The sequence below is a fragment of the Salmo trutta genome, chromosome 7 (genome assembly GCF_901001165.1).
Source record: "Salmo trutta chromosome 7, fSalTru1.1, whole genome shotgun sequence".
Lineage (NCBI taxonomy): Eukaryota > Metazoa > Chordata > Actinopteri > Salmoniformes > Salmonidae > Salmo > Salmo trutta.
The window spans coordinates 7,354,581-7,377,880 of NC_042963.1; the positions used below are offsets into that span (position 1 = coordinate 7,354,581).

Consider the following 23,300-nt stretch of genomic DNA (forward strand, 5'->3'; position numbering starts at 1 on the left):
CATCATGCAGAAGCAGTAGAGAAGCCAGATTTAGACATCGCATATCATTATACAGTTCCATTTCACGCCATGCTGTTTATATAAATAACTTATTATAATTGACCGGTTTCTTACAGTTATTTATCTCGGGAAAAGGGAGTGGTTTTTGGCGGTAAATCTCGGTAACCGGGTTCCCGCCATTCAACCCTCATGTCTAGTCTTTGAGACCAGACTGGGCAGTTCTCACCCTTCAGACATTTGGTAAGTTACTCAGCCTGAATACATTTATTTGAGCCAATGTCTCACAGCTTTACCCTTCTACATTCACTGTTTCTCTTACAATGTATAAGGCTATTTTTAGTTTTCAGTCCATGTCTACTCACCCCAACAAAACAGCTCATAAATGTATGGTAAGAACAAAGACGGCAACATACAGAATAAGAAAATTAAGTATTGTTTATGACAAACACATTGCCTTTTTAACTTTACCAGCCTGTGGAGATCAAATACACACCCTGTCTTTCAAGTAACTGTGAGATAACCACAAAATGTCTGTACCCTCACTGGTGATACCACAGCATTTCCCTTCTCTTAGAAATCTGAAAATATATATTTTTTAAACCAAACATCAGTGACTGACATCCATTGCATTTTGTTGAGAAAAAACAAAAGGGGACTTGAAGACAGACCAAAGTTTTACCTCACTGGTAGAATACACTGACAAACATATCCAAAAAGAGTTGAATATTACTATTATACAGGGGTGGGAATTGCCAGGATCCTCACGATATGATGCTGATACAATGTCTTGCGATTCTATGTGTATTGCAATTCAATACTGTGATTTTATTGCGATTCCATGGTCCAAACATTTCTCACCATATGTCTGCTGCAGAGAGATGAGAGAGCATGAGAAAACAAGTTTTGATCAGTAATATAAAAGTGCTGAAAACAAATTGGCATCCTATTTAAAAAGATGGAAAATAAGCTATTAAGGAAAAACACTGAGTTTTGGTGCAGTTATAGCCAACTAGTGCAAAAAGAATATTGCGATATTGTCAAACCAATACGATATATTGTAAAATATAATATCCCAAAATGTAACTATCGATTTTCCCCCCATCACTACTGTTATACAAAACCAAAGTTATACACAACTGAAGCAAATTAATTTATTCATAATAGACAGGTCACTCACTCTTCTGTTTGTGGTAATGAGAAAGTGATTCAGTAGCAACTAGCCCTGACAGCTTAGTGTACAGTGACCTCTGGTGGCCATAGCTGGTGTCTGGGGTCTTATCCTATAGACCAACAATGAACTCCAGGTTTGCTATGTGTTACCATTACAAGGTAGTGACTTGCAAAAGAGAATGGCCAGGGTGTGCCAGATCATTGAGTAACATGGGTAATTGTCTCTTCTGGCATCCGAGTCAGTCTGGGACTCTTCCGAAGATACAATGGCTATGTCCTCAGTGAGTGTAGTGGACATTCAGTACTGGAAGATAAGGGGCAGCCAGACTGATGTGTAGCAGGTAAGGAATATAATTTACTCATATTTTAGATAAAATATTAATATATCATTAACCTCAGCACAGGAGAGTGCTAGGACAGGGCACTGGATCCTCCAGAACCTGCCAACCTGCTACTAAAACACTGTTTTGTGATTCACTGGAACAATTTGGCAGATTGAAGTTCCACTGGTAAAAAATAAATAAAAATAACTTCTTTATGGGCTGCTGTATTTTTCGTAGTTGTTCACATAAAACCATATTTACACATGTCACAATTTTCATATTTGCTCAATCAAATAAACTGTAATTATATTACAACATGAACAAAATAACTTTTCCTTCAGCAGTTATAACAGCAATTTCAACACAATTTTGGTTTCACACTTTAAAGACTTAAGTACTCAGAACAAATATGTGCACATCATATGCCAGCTGGACAATTTCTCCCCACATTCCATGGTTTCACTTGAAAGCAAACTATTTAGAAATGTCATAGAAGTGCATTTGTGCTAGTGGATATGTTCCATGGACACTGTTGAACTTAAACAAAATGTGGAGAAAATGGAGACTGATGCCTTCCAAACAAATAGCCATCTGCAGTGCAGTTGATCATCGTCTTTAATAAAAAAACATCTCAGTTTTCCGTACATAGGCCTACTCTTGGCGCCGTCATTCGACAGACTTGACTTGTAAGTGTATCTGTGTGTGAGTGGCTGAGTACTGTATGTGAGCTTGGTTTCATCCCAGCAGAAGGCCTGACAGTGCGTTCAGGTCCCTCATGTAGGGGTTGTCACACAGGATACGGTCAATGCGCTGTTTCTGGTTGGGGAAGATATCGTACATCTTCCTTTTGAGCTCTATGGTTTCCGAGGGTGACCGCTGGGGAGGGGGGGAGGGTGTTGGGGGAAGGGGGTGTGACCGCTGGAGAGGGGGTGAGGGTGTAGGGCAAGGGGGGTGCCACCCAGGGGGCCCAGAGTGCGGCCATTGAGAGGTTGGCCTCATCAAGGGGGTAGCTGAGGGATGGGGGGAAGCTGAGGGGCAGGGAGCAGACTGCAGAGCTTGGACATGCTGCGGGGTGGCTTGGGGGTCCGGCCTCAGAAGAGCTGCGACTGGGCTCCGTCTGTGAGAGAGACACGTTTGGTCAATATTCACGCATGCAATGCACGCACACATTGCAGTCAGGACATAGTGTATGAACAATACTACCATCTCCTTTCTTTCACACACCTGTTGTCCTTCTGTAAGAAAACATCCAGGTGGGGGCCATGTTTCCCCAGGGGGTCATCTGGTATCATAAAGTGGTCCTCCACAAAGGTAAACTGCAAAAGCCTTGAAAAAGGGGACAATCAGTGTTAGGGGAGAAGGCTTCTTAACATAACGTGTTTTATATATATATATATATATATATAAATTAAAAAGTCTGTCTGTGGAGAAATTAGTGCATGTCTGATGATTGGTTAAAAGGCCTTCACCTCTCCTGGATGATCTTCATCCATGCCTGTGATGTATTTACAAAGTCCCGCAGGTTGTCATTGGTGACGATAACCCCTCCTGTTTTCTCTGCCAGATGGAGCAGAAACCTGCAGGTGAGAGAGTGATAAAACTGAGTCAGCTGACAGTGAGTCAGTATGGATGAGGTGGCAGTAGAGAATGTGGGCAAGGCTCCCGAGTGGCAAAGCGGTCTAAGGCACTGCATCTCAGTGCAAGAGGCATCACTACAGTCCCTGGTTCGAATCCAGGCTGTATCACATCTGGCCCCCATAGGGCGGCGCACAATTGGCCCAGCATCGTCCGGGTTTGGCCGGGGTAGGCCGTCATTGTAAATAAGAATTTGTTCTGACTTGCCTAGTTAAATAAAGGTTCAATAAAAAAATCTAAATAAAAGGTGAGCAAGGACCACCATCATGTTAGCAAAAAAACCATTTTCACTTCAATCAGTGTAGATGAAGGAGAGGAGGCAGGTTAAAGAAGGATTTTTAAGCCTCGAGACAATTCAGAGGGCTTCAGAGGGCGAATGGGCAAGACAAAAGATTTAAATACCTTTGAATAGGGTATGGCGCACCGGTTTGTGTCAAGAACTACAACACTGCTGGGGTTTTCACACTCAACAGTTTCCTGTGTGTATCAAGAATGATCCACCACCCAAAGGACATCCAGCCAATTTAACACAACTGTGGGAATCATTGGAGTCAAAATGGGCCAGCATCCCTGAGTCCACATGACGTGACTGGGGACTAAAATAAACTTCACAATAATGTGACAGCTGAAATTAAGAACGCAATGTTCTTTATTGCCTAACGTATTGCACAAGTTGACTGCAAGCATTTACTTAAAAAGTAGCTACAAATATTAAACTTCATAAAAAATGTTTTTTCCCCCCCCAAATACCCCAGTATACGGTATACTGCTCGAGCCTAGAAGGCAGTATACCGGGTTGAATATACAGAGGGTGGGCAGGCTGTATGACGAGGTGAGATGCGTGACTTAGCAGTACCTGTCATCATGTGAGGAAATCCTCTTTCCACAGACCTCTCTGGAAGGAGTGAAGGAGAGCAGACGCAGGTCTTCCAGTTGATTCAGGTAATGTTGTTCTGTTGAGACACGTGAAGCAAATACACACATTTACACCGTGATGACCTGTCATTCAGGGCAGATCAGAAATACAGCGTAGACATTGTTAATGTTGTAAATGACTATTGTAGCTGGAAATGGAAGATTTTTATGGAATATCTACAGCGATGGACATTAGACCGGTGGAAATCTGTCCTTTGGTCTGATGAGTTCAAATGTAAGATTTTTGGTTCCAACCACCGTGTCTTTGTGAGACACAGAGTAGGTGAACAGATGATCTCCGCATGTGTGGTTCCCACCGTGAAGCATGGAGTAGGAGGTGTGATGGTGCTTTGCTGGTGACACTGTCTGATTTATTTGGAATTCAAGGCACACTTAGCCAGCAAGGCTATCACATCATTCTGCAGAGATACGCCATCCCATCTGGTTTGCACTTAGTAGGACTATCATTTGTTTTTCAACAGGAAAATGACCCAACACACCTCCAGGCTGTGTAAGGGCTATTTGACCAAGAAGGAGATTGATGGAGTGCTGCATCAGATGACCTGGCCTCCACACAACCAACTTCAAACCAATTGAGATGGTTTGGGATGAGTTGGACCACAAAAGAAAAGCAGCCAACAAGTGCTCAGCATATGTGGGAATTTCTTCAAGACTGTTGGAAAAGCATTCCAGGTGAAGCTGGTTGAGAGAATGACAAGAGTGTGCAAAGCTGTCATCAAGGCTACTTTGAAGAATCTAAAATATATTTTGATTTGTTTAACACTTTTTTGGTTACTACATGATTCCATGTGTTATTTCATAGTTTATGTAGAAAATAGTAAAAAATAAATAAAAACCCTTGAATGAGTAGGTGTGTCCATTACCCCGCTCATTAAGGTCTTAAATCAAAATGACAGATTGCCTCTTATCCGCTCCTTATGCCCCCTTTCGTCCCCTTATGCCATAGTTTGTACATCTCAATTGTCAGTAGAAACCACATTTGTTTCAGCAAGTCAGCCATTTCAGCTGTTAAAAAAAAAAGGCTGTAAATGAGGCTGAATGAACTGTTTTGCTGTCAGACAAGGCTCCGCTGATAGCCAGGTGTAGCAGTGGTAAGGATTCACTCCACGGTGCTGAAAAGAAAGCACTGCTGTTCGGACAGCTTTATGTAGGCCCCAACAGTGTGTGGGCACCGTTTGTCACTATTATAGTGCAATTAATGTATTGTTTAGTGTTGTATCTTTGCTGGCATGCGTTAAAAACATTTTTGGGAGTTTGCCCCACCAAGATTTACATGCTAAAATCACCACTGCATTTAAACATATCCTTAACAGCGCACACATGGAGCACATTATAACTATTCAAACATGAATCCTCCCAACTATTTTCCAATCGTCTTTCAACTGCCCAAAGCCTTGGATGGCTGTCCTACCGGTACATTTCATGTACATTTTTTACCACCCAAAACCAGAAGGATGAGATTTAGCTCAGGTTGAGGTGGCCTGTGCTGTGGCATGTCTGTTCTGACCTGTGGTATAGCGGTCTCTCTTCTGCCTCCACTGAGGCACAAAGACTGTGATCTCCCGGTGGCCCCGACTCCAAAAGGCCTCAACAGCAATGGCTATCCCCCGGCAGGAGAAGAAGCGGTGGAGACCGTGCCTAAAGAGGAGCAGGAGGAAGACATGGAGGAAGGGTTATTTAGCAGTGATTAGGTTTAAGACTGCCTTATAACTAATACATCAAGTGATTGTTGTATTTCAGAATGACAAATTGATGACTGCCTTCAAACGATATTGTCACAAATGCCAAGCGTCGGCTGGAGTGGTGTAAAGCTCGCTGCCATTGTACTCTGGAGCAGTGGAAACGCGTTCTCTGGATTGATGAATCCTGCTTCACCATCTGGCAGTCTAACGGACAAATCTGGGTTTGGCGGATGCCAGGAGAACACTACCTGCTGGAGGAGGAATAATGTTCTGGGGCGGTTTTTCATGGTTCGGGCTAGTTCCCTTAGTTCCAATGAAGGTAAATCTTAACACTACAGCGTACAATGACATTCTAAACGATTCTGTGCTTCCAACTTTCTGGCAACAGTTTGGGGAAGGCATGACAATTTCCCTGTGTACAAAGCAAGGTCCATACAGATATGGTTTGTCGAGATCGGTGTGGAAGAACTTGACTGGTCTGCACAGAGCCCTGACGTCAACCCCATCAAACACCTTTGGGATTGGAACGCCGACTGCGAGCCAGACCTATTCACCCCAACATCAGTGCCGACCTCACTAATGCTCTAGTGGCTGAATGGAAGCAAGTCCCTGCAGCAATGTTCTAACATCTGGTGGAAAGCCTTCCCAGAAGAGTAGAGGCTGTTATAGCAGGAAAGGGGGGGATCAACACCGTATTAATGCCCATGATTTTGGAATGAGATGTTCGACAAGCATGTACTGTATGAGGTAAATCCATTTGAATCACTTTTTGACAGCATCCCTTTTGATTTAAACAAAAAACTTTCAATACACGTTTGCCCATAGAAGAAGTGGTCAGAAAGTGACATTTTGGACCTGAATGCCAAAACATTCAGGAGATAAAGCTGCTGACCCATTTGTCATACCCCACCATACCATGAGACATGCATGTCTTCATCACTGGAAAAGATAAACGGTTGAGTGTATCATTTAAATGCGTACAAACAGTGTTGTCAAATTACTTGTTTATTTATTAAGAAAAAAAACACATCAATTGTAATTTTTAAACCATTAACATCAATGATCTAAAAATGCGTAAACTCAGATTTTCTTATTTTTTTGCGTACACTACCGTTTAAAAGTTTGGGGTCACTTAGAAATGTCCTTGTTTTTTAAATTAAAGCACATTTGTTGTCCATTAAAATAAAATAGATCAGAAATACAGTGTAGACACTGTTAATGTTGTAAATGACTATTGTAGCTGGAAACGTCTGATTTTTAAAGGAATATCTACATAGGCGTACAGCGGCCCAGTATCAGCAACCATCACTCCTGTGTTCCAATGGCATGTTGTGTTTTTCTCTTCCTTTAAGGGGTGGATCAGCTTAATATTGCAGAAAGATTGTTGCTTCAATGTAATTGTCTATCATTTCCAATCCCCCATATATATTTTTTTGTAAATATATATATCCATATACATACACATACATATACACATACATATATAGACATACATACTTTTTTTTAAGAATATACCTTTATTATTCCCCGCAAACCCTACCACCCTTCCCCCAATTGGAGTAAACTAATAAACAATAAGGTCTTAGGCTTCTACCTTCAGTTTATACATCTTATACACATTTTACAGACACAATCTATTTTACAATAGTTATATTTTGTTTGTTTTTAGTCCTTCCTCTATTTCTGATATCCATCCAGTTTGATTTCTATTTGTAACTGTGCTATTTCACAAAAGTTCTGAACCTATATACATTTTACAGACCCCGTATGTTTTACATTGGTTATCTTGTTATTAGTCCCACCCTTCAGCTCCATTCAACCCCTCAACACCATCCATTTTGGATTTCTATTTGCCATATATTTTTCAACTGTGCTGTGATACTTGACAAAAGTACTGAACCTTTCTATTCTCATAGCTTTGACAGAAATTAAAAATATAAATTTTTCTAAAATAATTATTATATTATTGATTGATTGACTGTGGCTTTTCAAATCACCCAGTAGTGCTATCTGCAGTGTTAGTTCTAGGCAAATGTTGCAATTCTTCAGCCATTCCTGGACCAGTGACCAAAAACGAGCTACATACAGTGGGGGAAAAAAGTATTTGATCCCCTACTGATTTTGTACGTTTGCCCACTGATAAAGAAAGGATCAGCCTATAATTTTAATGGTAGGTTTATTTGAACAGTGAGAGACAGAATAACAAGAAAAATATCCAGAAAAACGCATGTCAAAAATGTTATAAATTGATTTGCATTTTTATGCAAAACCTTTTTTTCCAGAAATTATTTTAAAAAATGACAACCCCGTTTGTAAGCTTTTAAATAAAATCAATCTCAACCGGTTTTCTTTTCCAGTGATGAAGACGTGGCTGTCTCAGGGTATGGTGGGGTATGCAAAATGGTCAACTTTGAGCACCCTTATCTCTTGAATGTTTTGTCATTCAGGTCCAAAATGTCACTTTCTGAGAGTTGTACAATTATACTTCAAATTCTACCCCGAGTTGTTGATCCTTCACAATACATTAATCAAATTACTAGGGATGCACGATATAATCGGTGAACATATTGGCCAATGTGTTGTTTAACGCCCGATGTGCAAAACCGATGTCAAAGCTGACGTGCATACCTATATAACGAAGGTACATGATGTAATGACGCCATGTGAAATTTTGCCCTATAAGTGCAACACAGCTTTCCTAAACTAGCCCACAATGTCTGCTGTGTGGATCGAGCAGTCATCAAGTCAGGCAGTCATTTGAAAGAGTAACAACATTTCAGCGAGACAACTCAAAGGCAAAATCCATTAAAGCCAAGATAATGGAATTCATTGCCCTTGACAATCAACCGTTCTGTCGTGAGTGATGTTGGCTTTTGCCGACTGGTCGAGCACCGGTTAACATTACCAAGTGTGCTATTTTTCAGATGTTGCTCTACCAGAGTTACACAGTAATAGCACTGCTATTAGCTTCACGACATACATACTTTGGAACACCGATTGGGTCTTTGCGTGTCTTAAAAGATACAGTAGCACTGTTTAAACTGTACAAAAAAAGTCAGCAAACACCGGCCACGAACGATGTGTTTACAATACCGCGTTGGTAAAAAAGCATAATTTGTTCGATCGCAACTTCTGGGGTAGCTAGCTTTAGCTTGGTACCTAGCTAGCACCAATACAACTAGCCTTAAAACAATGACCAGTAAAAATTGCATTCATTTTCATTAATCTTAGCAATGATTTAGGAATCCTTATGAGGTAGTATTAGCTAGGTTGCCACTTGTTTTTCACCTATTGAAATTGAACTTCAGTTCATGAAAATAAATAGCTAGCCAGCTACTTAACCTCTCTAGGGTAGGGGGTAGTATTTTCACGGCCGGATGAAAAACGTACCCAAATTAAACGGCCTACTACTCGGGCCCAGGAACTAGAATATGCATATTATTAGTAGATTTGGATAGAAAACACTGAAGTTTCTAAAACTGTTTGAATGATGTCTGTGAGTATAACAGAACACATATGGCAGGCAAAAACCTCAGAAAAATCTAACCAGAAAGTGAGAATTCTGGTGCTTGTAGTCCTTTCAAGTCATTGCCTATCAAAACACAGTGACTTAGGGTTCATTTTGCACTTCCTAAGGCTTCCACTAGATGTCAACAGTCTTTAGAAAGTTGTTTGAGGCGTCTATGATGAACAGAGAGCGAACAGAGGAAGTTGGAAGTTGTTGACTCAGGAAGGTACTGGCGTTCATTGGCGCGCATTCACGTGAGAGTTATCTGTGTTCCAAAACGTTTTTCAAGACATTGCAATCGTCTGGTTGGAATATTATTGAAGTTCTAAGTGATAAAGGCCCTAAAGATTGATGCTATACAACGTTTGACATGTTTGAATGAACGTAAATATAACTTTTTTTTACTTTTCGCCGTGACAATTTCCGCGCGCTTCCTACACTTGGAGTAGCTTACTGAACGCGCTAACAACAAGGAGCTATTTGGACATAAATTATGGACTTTATCGAACAAAGCAACATTTATTGTGGACCTGGGATTCCTGGAAGTGCCTTCTGATGAAGATCATCAAAGGTAAGTGAATATTTCTTATGCTATTTATGATTTTAGATGACTCCAAAATGGCGGGTATCTGTATTGCCTAGTGTATTTTTCTGAGCGCAGTACTCAGATTATTGCAAAGTGTGCTTTCCTCGTGAAGCTTTTTTGAAATCTGTCACAGCGTTTGCATAAAGATGTTCATCTATAATTCTTTGAATAACAGTTTAATATTTTATCAACGTTTATGGTGAGTATTTTTGTAAATTGTTGTGATGATTCACCGGCAGTATTGGAGGCAAAATATTTTCTGAACATCACGCGCCAATGTAAAATGGGGTTTATGGATATAAATATGAACTTTATCGAACAAAACAGGCATGTATTGTGTAACATGATGTCCTAGGAGTGTCATCTGATGAAGATCGTCAAAGGTTAGTGCATCATTTTAGCTGGTTTTCTGTTTTTTGTGACGCCTGTCCTTGCTAGGAAAATGGCTGTGTGCTCTTTCTTGTGTTGGAACTGTCCTAACATAATCTAACTTTATGCTTTCGCCATAAAGCCCTTTTGAAATCGGACAATGTGGTTATATTAAGGAGACGTGTAGCTTTAAAATGGTGTAAAATAGTCCTTTGTTTGAGAACTTTGAATTATGACATTTCGTGGTTTTGAATTTGGCGCTCTGATTTTTCACTGGCTGTTGAATAGTGTGAACCATGGGTACCTGCCCAAGAGAGGTTAACCCTGTTGCCCAAAGCTAATGTTGTAAGCAGCCAACTAACATTATCTGGCTAGTGAGGCTCGGTCGGACCGGGTTTTGTGTTGTTAAGCTAGCCACAATAAGGATTAGGCACAATAGTGGAATTTGCAGTTTGCCTTCAAAATAAAAGTATGTCATTGACAGTGATGCAAATGAATTCAAATAGTATAATTATGCCGTACTTTTATTTTGAAGGCTAACTGCAAAGTCCACTATTTTGGCTAATCCTTATTGTGGCTAGCTTCACATAGATGGGTCCGACCACCATTAATCAACTAAGAACTGACTTATGAATTAGGGTTATTATAGATGATGACATCTAGCTATATAGCTAGCTAGCTAACTAGAGCTACTGAAACAGGTGTTTTGCTACGTTTTTGGGAAGAACATTGTTTGCATCCATGAGCTAGCTAGCTTTTTTTATGACCAGCACTGTATGTGCACTTTACCAGCATCATAGCATACGTCACAATGATTCATCGATACATATGAAATACGAGTGCCAGTGTAATCAATGTGTAATTACTACGTAAACATTTTATGAACACGTTAAATTATTATGCAGTCATATTCAGGTCCTGATTGGTCAACAAGCTTATTTGACACGTCAAATAGTATATTTTTTGACACGCAAAGACCCAAACGAAGTTCCATAGAAATCCTGGTTGAGAATGAAGCGACTGAACAACGAAACAGCACAGCAAGTAAGTGAAAGAAATAGGTTTTGATTATGTTTTACTGGTAATGGGGACATACGTAAATGCCAACAAAATAACTTCTTGGTCAGTGTGGTGTCTGTCTGTGTGTGTGTGACCTTTATTTAACTAGGCAAGTCACTTAAGAAGAAATTCTTATTTACGATGATGGCCTACCCTGGCCAAACCCGGACGACACTGGGCCAATTGTGCGCCGCCCTATGGGACTCCCAATCACGGCCGGATGTGATACAGGCTGGATTCGAACCAGGGACTGTAGTGATGCCTCTTGCACTGAGATGCAGTGCCTTAGACCGCTGCGTCCACGTGTGTGCGTTAACTATTTAACTGTACTAGAATGCTGAAAAAGGCCGCAAAAATATGAAATATCGGTTTCGATTTCTTTGGCGAGGAAAATATTGGATATTGGTATCGGCCAAAAATGTCATATCGGTGCATCACTACTAATTACAGTGCCTTCAGAAAGTATTCATACCCCTTGACTTATTCCACATTTAGTTGTGTTACAGCCTGAATTCAAAAAGTATTACATTACCTATTAACACACAATACCCCATAATGACAAAGTGAAAACATATTAGTAGAAATTTCTGCAAATGTATTGAAAATGAAATACAGGAATCTCATTCACATACAGTACCAGTCAAAAGTTGACACCTACTCATTCAAGGATTTTTCCAATTTTTTAAAACTAATTTCTACACTGTAGAATAATAGTGAAGACATCAAAACGTATAACATAACACATATGACTCATGTAGTAACCAAAAAAGTGTTACATTTTTTAAAATATATTTTATATTTGAGATTCTTCAAAGTAGCCACCCTTTGCCTTGATAACAGATTTGCACACTCTTGGCATTCTCTCAACCAGCTTCACCTGGAATGCTTTTCCAACAGTCTTGAAGGAGTTCCCACATATGCTGAGCACTTGTTGGCTGCTTTTCCTTCACTCTGCGATCCAACTACTCCCAAACCATCTCAATTGGTTTGAGGTCAGGTGATTGTGGAGGCCAGGTCATCTGATGCAGCACTCCATCAATCTCCTTCTTGGTCAAATAGCCCTTACACAACCTGGAGGTGTGTTGGGTCATTGTCCTGTTGAAAAACAAATGATAGTCCCACTAAGCGCAAACCAGATGGGATGGCGCATCGCTGCAGAATGCTGGTTAAGTGTGCCTTGAATACTAAATAAATTACAGACAGTGTCACCAACAAAGCACACCCACACCATCACACCTCCTCCATGCTTCACGGTGGGAACCACACACGTGGAGACCATCTGTTCACCTACTCTGCGTCTCACAAAGACACAGCGGTTGGAATCAACAATCTCAAATTTGGACTCATCAGACCAAAGGACAGATTTCCACCGGTCTAATGGCCATTCGACCATGAAGGCCTGATTCACGCAGTCTCCTCTGAACAGTTGATGTTGAGATGTGTCTGTTACTTGAACTATGAAGCATTTATTTGGGCTGCAATTTCTGAGGCTGGTAACTTTAATGAACTTATCCTCTACAGCAGAGGTAACTCTGGGTCTTCTTTTCCTGTGGCAGTTTCATCATAGCGCTTGATGGTTTTTGCGACTGCACTTGAAGAAACTTTCAAAGTTCTTGAAATTTTCCGGATTGACTAACCTTCATGTCTAAAAGTAATGATGGACTGTCGTTTCTCTTTGCTTATTTATGCTGTTCTTGCCATAATATGGACTTGGTATTTTACCAAATAGGGCTATTTTCTGTATACCACCAAATGTGAGGCATTTGAAAACCTTCCTGGTCTTTGTGGTTGAATCTGTGTTTGAAATTAACTGCTTGACAGAGGGACTTTACAGATAACTGTATGTGTGGGGCACAGAGATGAGGTAGTCATTAAAAGATCATGTTAAACACTATTATTGCACACAGTGAGTCCATGCAACTTATTATTTGACTTGTTAAAAACATTTTACTCCTGAACTGATTTAGGCTTGCCATAACAAAGGGGTTGAATACTTATTGACTCAATACATATCAGCTTTTCATTTTTTATTAATTTGTAATTCCACTCTGACATTATGGGGTATTGTGTGTAGGCCAAGTGACAAAAAAATCTAAATGTAATCAATTTTAAATTCAGGCTGTAACACAACAGAATTTGGAAAAAGTTAAATGGCGTGAATACTTTCTGAAGGCACTGTATACTAGACTTTTTCCCAAATGTTGTTACGCTACAGCCTTATTCTAAAATGGATTCAATCAAAAATGTTCCTCAATCTACACACAATGCCCCATAATGACAAAGCAAAAACAGGTTTTTAGAAATGTATAAAAGCTACAAACAGAAATACCTTATTTACATAAGTATTCAGACCCTTTGCTATGAGACTTGAAATTGAGCTCAGGTGCATCCTGTTTCCATTGATCATCCTTGAGATGTTTCTACAACGTGATTGGAGTCCACCTGTGCTAAATTCAATTGATTGGACATGATTTGGAAAGGCACACACCTGTCTATATAAGATCCCACAGTTGACAGTGCGTGTCAGAGCAAAAATCAAGCCATGAGGTCAAAGCAATTGTCCGTAGAGCTACGAGACAGGATTGTGTCGAGGCACAGATCTGGGGAAGGGTACCAAAACATGTCTGCAGCATTGAAGGTCCCCAAGAACACAGTGGCCTCCATCATTCTTAAATGGAAGAAGTTTGGAACCACCAAGACTCTTCCTAGAGCTGGCCACCCAGCCAAACTGAGCAATCAGGGAAGAAGGGCCTTGGTCAGGGAGGTGACCAAGAACCCGACGGTCACTCTGACAGAGCTCCAGATTTCCTCTGTTGATATGGGAGAACCTTCCAGAAGGACAACCATCATCTCTGCAGCACTCCACCAATTAGGTCTTTATGGTAGAGTGGCCAGGCGGAAGCCACTCCTCAGTAAAAAGCACATGACAGTCCGCTTGGCGTTTGCCAAAAGGCACCTAAAGGACTCTCAGACCATGAGAAATAAGATTCTCTGGTCTGATGAAACCAAGATTGAACTCTTTGGCCTGAATGCCAATAATCACATCTGGAGGAAACCTGGCACCATCCCTACTGTGAAGCATGGTGGTGGCAACATCATGCTGTGGAATGTTTTTCAGCGGCAGGGACTGGAAGACTAGTCAGGATTGAGGGAAAGATGAATGGAGCAAAGTACAGAGAGAGATCCTTGATGAAAGCCTGCTCCAGAGCGCTTAGGCCTTCAGACTGGGGCGAAGGTTCACCTTCCAACATGACAACGACCCTAAGCACACAACCAAGACAATGCATGTCTTTGAGTGGCCCAACCAGAGCCCGGACTTGAAGCCGATCGAACATCTCTGGAGAGACCTGAAAATAGCTGTGCAATGACACTCCTCATCCAACCTGACAGAGCTTGAGAGGATCTGCAGAGAAGAATGGGAGAAACTCCACAAATACAGGTGTGCCAAGCTTGCAGCATCATACCCAAGAAGACTTGAGGCTGCAATCGCTGCCAAAGGTGCTTCAATAAAGTACTGAGTAAAGGGTCTGAAAACGTATGTAAATGTGATATTTCAGTTTTGTGCAAAAATCTATTTTTTGCTTTGTCATTTTGGGGTATTGTGTGTAGATTGATAAGGGGAAAAAAATAGTTAATCAATTTTAGAATAAGGCTGTAAAGTAACAAAATGTGGAAAAAGTCAAGGGGTCTGAATACTTTCCGAATGCAATGTTTATCTAAAAATAAGATTAACATAGGGTTAGTTTATATTACTTGGAGTCCAAGTAAAGAGTGAGAGTGCTGAACAATATGGGCAGAGAGGGGTTTAAGTAGAAACCATAACAGGCCTTGCAAACAAACTTCCAGAAAGCATGACGTACACATACACACAAAAGCTCAAAACACACAAGGCTCAATTTTTGTGAGACAATACAAAGTCACTGGGAAGTTCCCTCTTAAAGAGAAAGTGAGTTCAAACAGGATGTGCAACTAACCCCAGTACCATTGACGTGGATAGTAAAATCACCTTGCCAACCTGGAAATGTAAATAGTCAAATATGCAAAAAACTTTAAATTTCCCCCTTGTAGTTTTCTAAAATAAAACCCCCATACTTGTTCATACTTCCAGTAATGACTTCAGTGGACAGAATAAAATTGCTTAGGGCAAGAAGGAAGAAACAGGAAAACTGACAAAAGTGAAGAGAGAGAGTTCATATTAGGCCACTTCCATGTAAAAGGACCCATTAGCACCAATGTGACGTTCATAGGAGCATATCCAATTGGGTGTCAAATAAAAGAGTCTATTTCTGAGAAATTACAGCATAAATACATTTTTCAACCATCTTGCATCCTAAAAAATAAGCTAAGGCTTTGAATTCTGGTCAAACAGATGGAAAAGGGGTCTACCAGAAAAAGTCTTAAAAAGTATTAGAAATATATCAAAACACAATAATGTTGATGTAAAGACCCCTGACAACTAATATCAACACATACTTAGTTTTGAAGAAAAATGTCTGCCTTCTGTAAATTTAAGAAACATTGCCTTGTGACTTGAAATTTCATTACCAAAACCCCACATATCTTTAAGATATTTTCTAATTTCTCTCCCTCATGACGAGACAGGATAATAAAAGTTCACATAAGTAACAAGGTAGGCCTATCAATTAGTCAGTGTTTTTACTGGTATAATTTTGATTATACAAATGATTAAAACTCAGAATTCTGTTACCAAATCGTTAACGGAATTTCAGCAATTGAATTGGCTACAATGGGAAATCAAAGTAGTCACAAACCACAGTTGGTTTCACAACTACAGTACAGTAAAGAAAAGTAGAGTATAGTTCATTATAAACTGGGTGGTTTGAGCCCTGAATGCTGATTGGCTGACAGAATTGATATCAGACCGTATACCACAGTTATGACAAATAATGTATTTTTACTGCTCTAATTATGTTGGTAATCAGTTTATAAGTGCATTAAGGCACCTCTCTGGGGTTTGTGATATATGGCCAATACACCACGGCTAAGTGCTGTTTTCAGGCGCTCCGTGTTGCATCGTGCGTAAGAACAGCCCTTAGCCGTGGTATAATGGCCATATACCACACCCCCTCAGACCTTATTGCTTAATTATGGTGTGTAATTCCCATTGTTAGAGTCTATCCTGCCCATGATATACTAAACATACACATGACCACATTCATAAAAAGTGCCATCGTTTACGTTGTCACCTAGCAACGCACTACTACTTTTACAGATCCAATGTCTCATCTGCCCAGCCATGCAACTTATAAACTTGATCTTGACATTATCTTCGACATTTGCAACATCGTTGCAATATTGAAATTCGATCTCCACCGTGTCCCATAATAATAAACGTGTCGGGAGTCGAGACAGGCAGCTTTTTTCTCAGCCAGTCGAAATCATGAAACAGCATAATTTTCTATGGATATATACAAAGAAATGTCAATAGAAAACAGGTGAACCTAAACGAAATGTAGCTCGTTTGCCGTCTTTCCAGCTTCAATCTGAAGTGATTGTGTTAGCTGTGTAGTTGGCTAGCTAGCAAGGGGCTAGGACAGCGTTTCCTAAACTCGGTCCTCGGGATCCCAAGGGGTTTTGCCCTAGAACTATACAGCTGATTCAAATAATCAACTAATTGTCAAGCTGTGATAATTTGAATCAGCTGTGTAAAGTCAAAACGTGCACCCCTTGGGGTCCCGAGGACTGAGTTTGGGAAACGCTGGGCTAGGAACATACAAAGAAGGAACCGCCAGATGTGTCATAATAGCTCGGAAGTAAAGGCGCATTGGGAGCCACATTTGAAATGAATACATTGAATACATGGAGCAGGGTGGGAGAAAAAAAATGATCGCATTAAAACACGATTTAAATGTTTTTTCGGAAGGGCTGTGGTCACCATTAAATATATCTCATGGTAGTGGTATAGCTTTTTTTTTTTTAATAGTTTTCACGAGTCCATTATTTTCCCATTAACGTCTTATAGCAATCCTATATTCTTGGCAGCCCTGGTGTAAAGTGGAGGAATGGCAGAGCAGACCATCAATATGACCCTAAATATTTAGATGTGGAACTTGTAATTACAATTTAAGAGGACCAGTGCTTCTATAGCGAGAGAAAAAAACCTCACATCAGTGCCGTTTGGGAGTGATGTTGTTAGATTACATTATTGTTTCCACTTCAGAGTGCACAAGTGATACATTGTATAATTTCACTTTACCTTGAAAAGCACAAGTTCTTTCAAGTTTCACACTGTATGTTCTGAAGGTTTGCATAAAAGTAAAGTGTATAAATTATTTCATATCACTCATTTCATTTTTTTCACAGCATCTAAACTGATTGGATCCCCCTCACCTACTGAACAAAAGCCCAGACCACCACTGCTTTGATCTCCCATCAGGTCAGAGAAATCAGACAATTACATTTTCTCCCAGGTGCTATCATTATAGAGTAACACAGTATGTTATAGTGTTTTTTTACTATAATACCCTAGCGGTCAAACAGGGAAATGTTTGTCCACAGGGAATTTTTAAAATAACGGTTGTCTTACTTGTAGGCTTACACTGGCGTGACGTTTTAATAACCCTGTAAATCTCTCTTGGACAAGCAGACTTTTTTTTTTTGGTGGGGGGTAGCCCCTTTTCTCCCCTTATTTCGTGTTATCCAATTGCGATCCAATCTCATCACTGCAACTCCCCAACGGGCTCTGGAGAGGCGAAGGTCGAGTCATGCGTCCTCCGAAACATGACCCACCCCCCCTTACGCGCTTCTTAACACCCACCTTAACACCCACTTCTTAACACAACTGACAACTGTAGTCAGCCTGCATGCGCCCGGACCGCCACAAGGAGTCACTAGAGCGCGATGAGCCAAGTAAAGCCCCCCCGGCCAAACCCTCCCCTAACCCAGACAACACTGGGCCAATTGTAGTGACGCCTCAAGCTCTGCGATGCCGTGCCTTAGATCACTGCGCCACTCGGGAGGCCTTGGACAAGGTGACTTTTATCAATATATTTGCCTGTACTTACCCCCAAAAATAAAATGCTAATTAGCTGATCGTCTACTTTAATGCTAATTAGCATTTTCGAATCTGAGAATAAACAGAGCCCAATATATTAAAAGTCACCTTGTCCGAGATTTACACAGTTATCAAAACATCACTCCAGGGTAAGCCTACACAAAACACAGCCCTTATTTTAAGTGTTTCTAAAATCCCCTATGGGAAAAATGAATGGTTGAAAAAACGGTTGGAATCATTTCACTGTTTGACCGCAAGGTTTTATTTACATTTTTTTTTTTTTACATTTACGTCATTTAGCAGACGCTCTTATCCAGAGCGACTTACAAATTGGTGCATTCACCTTATGATATCCAGTGGAACAACCACTTTACAATAGTACATCTATATTTTTTTTTTGGGGGGGGGGGGGTTAGAAGGATTACTTTATCCTATTATGTATTATGACATGTCCACTGTGGGGCTCTATTATGAAAAACTCCCCATAAGGGCAGGTGTGGGGTGGGGTCGGATGGGAGGGTATCTGCTGGATTTTCTACATGTTTTGTTGAGGCCGATGTGATGTGTGAGAAGTGCTAAGATTTCCTCTTGTAGAACAAACGTGAATCTGAATCGGAATTGTTTTGACTTTTCCATCATATGACCTTCATGATTCAAATGCATTGATATAATTTCATTCAATCAATGAATCAGTTTAATGCTGGTATAATTTTCTCTGAGTGATAGCTCATAAAATGAAGAGGACTTGTACGATAAGATTGATTGGCTTCTTTATCTCGTTGATACGTTTCACACTTTCCCAATCCAGCCCTAAACACACATTTGAGTTCTCTGTATGTGTGGGGCTCCATAGCAACTTTCTTTTGCCATAGGAACCTGCAACCAGCAGGGTGGTTTTGCTTTACATGGCAGTCAATACGAATAGAATTAACGACTAGAGAAAGCCTAAAATTGCACTTGACAACCAGTGTTAGGATATGGCCACGTCACAGCCATGATAAAAATGTCATAGCACATGGCCTCATGTATTATTGCTTAAGTACAGTACAGCACAGTAAAATAATATCGGCGTATTGTTCAGTACAGTACTGTAGCGATCAGTCAGTAAAGAAAAGTAGAGTATAGTTCAGTACACAGTAGAGCACACTAGAGTTGCATACACTATAATTACTGTATTGTACTGTAATCTACATTATTGTACTATACTCCACTGTACTGTTCTGTACTCTACTGAGCTGTACTTTGATGTCCAAAGTTGTGAAACATAGATGTCTTGATTTGTTCAGATTTGGTCTGGTCTGGACCAACCAAATTTGGTCTTATTTAGGGGCAGAGCTCATTAAATAAATGTGTTTTTGTAAAATGTTCAGTGTACATTGTTCAAAGTAGTCATTGTGCATAGAGTTGTATGGTTTGTTAAACTTTGAAACCAATGGTTTTTGTTTGGCATATATTTTAAGTGAAACATTTGAGTTTCAGCGCAATTCCGTTACCGTGGAATTGACCATTACTATTACTTATTTCATAGTCAGAGAAAGATTTTCCCATCTGGAAAGCCACTTAGACACCCCCCCTGCAGCCATGTGCTAGGCCTATCTACTCATATATATACACACATACATTTACAGTGGGTTACTGGAAGAGCGCTCAGCTATGAGCATTTATAATGTTGCCCATGAGAAAGTCCTGACTGAGGGTTACACTCTTGCTTTCACTCACACACCAAAGCTCACATACGCCTACACACAGGTGGTCCAGACAAAGTCTTATCTGATGATGGCAAAATGTGTGTGGGTACAGTAAGAGGGGGAATTACTCACGCCATGGCCACGTTGCTGCCGTCGATGATGATGTGGCGGAGGTCAGGGTGTCCAGGCTCGTTCTGTAGGGTCAGGGTGTAGGGGGTTCTTAGGGACTCATGGAAGCGGGTCGTGGCAGTCAGGGGTGGTGGAGGGGGATCTGTGCGGGGTGGAGGGACCCTGGCTGACAGGGTCTGGTAGGAGCAGCCTGGCCTTGTGCCTGCTGGCTGGGTCGGGCACTGTGGTGTGCTCCGCAGTGCCGTCACACTCTCCACATGTACCGGCCCCATTGTCTGAGCCCCTCCCCGGGAAAGGTAGTCCATCCTGGACCCCAATGGAGGATCCAGCTGCTCTGCCGTCCTCGTCTTAACGCCAGTCATAGTGTTGGAACTGTCCTCGTCATCATCAATGGTGATGATATTGTAAGCAGCCCCCTGACCAGTGCTGCTCCTCTTTAGTGTCACTGTCTGCAGCATGCTGCTACACTGTCCCCTCTGGCCCACAGCATTGCTGCTGAGTGGCTTAATGTTCTCCTTGGACTTTACATCCAGGGCTCTGTTTGGCATTCTATCTGGCCCTCTGTCCTTATCCCTGGAGAAAGTAGCAGAGGAGGAAGATGAAGACTCAGGGTTGTGGGTTGAGGACGCCCCACCTCGCTGCCCCTCTGTTCTCTGGCTCTCCTCCACAATGCGCTCCAGCAGCAGGAAGGTGTCCTCTGTCTGGCCCGTCTCCCTCACCACCCTCTCCACCACCTCCTGCTGGTAGCCCATGGTTCTGAAGAAGTTCACCAGGCACCGCAGGTTGGTCTCTGGGGTCACAGCTTCCCGGTCATCCACATTATCAGTGGAGTCCAGCACCATAAGCCCCATGTTGGCCTTGGAGGGAGTCTTAGCTCGGCTATCACTGGTTACAGTGTGGCGCTCTTTCTCAATCGACTCACCCCTCCTCTCTAGGGAGAACTGCCTCTTGGTGTCCCTCAGCTCGCTCTCTGACGAGCGCCGTTTGTGGGAGGGTCGGATGCCATTCAGCAACCCCACTTCGGCCCCGGCTGGAGCTCCAGCTGCCTTCTCCTCAAAGCTGGTGTCCACGATGCGGTTGGAGAGGTCAGTGACAGGGGTGCTGCTTTGGGAGCGATCCTGGTCCACGTCTACAACCCCACCAGGCTGAGTGGGGCTCTGGGCCAGACCTAGCAGCTCCTCTTTCAAGGCACTGGGTAGCAAGAGCAGCTCCATGGCGTACTTATCGTCCCGCTCCTCTACAAACGTCTTGAAGGTGCGTTTGACGGCCTGCTCCCTGTCTCCGGGCAGGCTCCGCTTCTCTTGGAAGAGAGCAACAAACTGCTGCACGCGGCTCTGTGCCATGACGACAGACTCAACGCAGCCCAGCAGGCGCAATCGTCCTGGCTCCAGCACCACAACCTCAGCGCTGGTGTCCCGCAGCAGCCGATCCAGGAACAAACCCTGGGCACCGGCAAAGATGCAGTGGATGTCCACAGGGTAGCGCTCCACCTGCTGCAGCTCTGGGTCACAGAGACCTTTCAGGTACTCCTGCAACAACACAGAGTCAACACCAGTTAGAGAAGTAGACATGCCAACAACAAAAAATGATTTGTCCAACATCAACTTACACAGGTGTAGGCAACACACCTAGTTGATAAAGTACCATGGATGGGGATCGAGACTACATTAAATAATTTCACATGAGAAGGTCCATGTTCGAAGCTTTTTGAAACTGATAGTAGGATGCTCAGGGATACCCCCTCTCTGCCTGCCCAAGAAAACTTCACTCATCATCTTCAATGACAACTCTCAGTCAACTCTGTCATCATCACGTTGCCTGTAAATTGGTAAGACTGAAAAGTGAAAGATGGGAAGTTGTAAGAAATCAACTGAAACCCTCAACAGTTTCCTGAAATATTTGATGTATCAGCCTCAAGTTTGAGATGCCCTGGCTGTCACAATACATACGTGTGTCTCCTCTCCATAGAGTGCACATGGTTTCCTGATGACTACTTACACTAGGGAGAAGAAAATTATGGGGCAAGGCATAAATATGTTGGGGTTTCCGTTTTCTGTGTTCTCAATGGGGTGGAAGGGGATTCCAAGTATACTGGCACCAATAGTAATATAATATTACCCAATCCGGTGACCTGTACATTGAAGTTGCATTCAACTTACATTGGATCTGCCCACTTCACAATGTTGGCAAAAGGAAACTCAAGATACGGAAGTGTAAAATATGTTATGACTGCTGTTTTTAGAGTAGTAGAATGAACGGGAAATCAGTGCTGAAATTGAAAACAAAAGTGTCATTGACACCCATCATGCAGTCAGGATCTTTTGTAATGATGTTGTAAACCTGGCACCTAGATGGACTAGTTTTATAATCTTTACTAATATAAATCTGTACAGCTAGCTAGAAAGCAGATTACACAAAGCCTTATATTATATGAAACTCAAACAACTTTTCATATCAGCATTTTTAGATTGGTCATATCATACCTATTCCAATCAGGTACCTCTTATTTTATTACCACCACATAACATTTAAGGATGGACCTTTGCTCTACCAACGAAAGGTCTTTGCTATTGAACTGCATAACTGACAAAAAGAAATAAAACCCTTGAAGAATGGGCCTGAAAGTCATTTTCATTAATCACAGTCAATGTTTACCTTTGCCTTCGACACGTCGTCTCTCTTTCCCTTGAGTTTAAGCCATATCTGCCTTGATGCTGTACTACTGTGTGCTCCAGTGTGGTCCAAAAGGCCGATAATTGTGAAAGCTACCTGGAAAACCTGTTCTACTTTGCGTTTAGCGCAATTCAGTTCTTCTTGCTTGTTTTCAAGGACCGCAAATTCGTCCACTGTCAGGACCTCTTGCTGTAGGACCTCTTGCTGTTGGTTTCCGGGCGGTTCCGAACAGGTTACCTCGGTGACTCGCTTCATACCAAGGAGGGGCCGCGTTGTTGACATTCTGTTAATGAATATCTGTCCCTATTGACAACGGAGCGTTTTAATATTTTAACCATTCGGTGTCCTGTCGATCTTTACCCTCCTTCATGGTTTCCTGTGATCTATATTCCTCGTCCCTGCGGTGATATATTACCTAGAGTAATCCTATCTTAAAACAACTTTTTACACGACAATCCCAACGCATCCGGAAAGTCCCAGTGATGATGTCATCAAAAGAAGACAATGTGTACTAAAGAACGTACGGA

At 41.7% G+C, this 23,300-nt stretch overlaps 1 protein-coding gene across 1 annotated transcript; it reads right to left on the reverse strand.

Annotated features, from left to right (window-relative positions):
* Window positions 1-419: 419 nt before the first annotated feature.
* On the reverse strand, window positions 420-23,300 carry n4bp1 (nedd4 binding protein 1). Its single transcript, XM_029757780.1, has 7 exons — window positions 22,756-23,300; window positions 20,104-21,629; window positions 5,572-5,702; window positions 3,985-4,081; window positions 2,963-3,070; window positions 2,718-2,819; window positions 420-2,610 (listed from the first exon to the last, which is right to left on the reverse strand). Exons 1-7 carry the CDS (start codon window positions 23,053-23,055, stop codon window positions 2,229-2,231), a joined length of 2,646 nt encoding a protein of 881 aa, XP_029613640.1. The 5' UTR covers window positions 23,056-23,300; the 3' UTR covers window positions 420-2,228.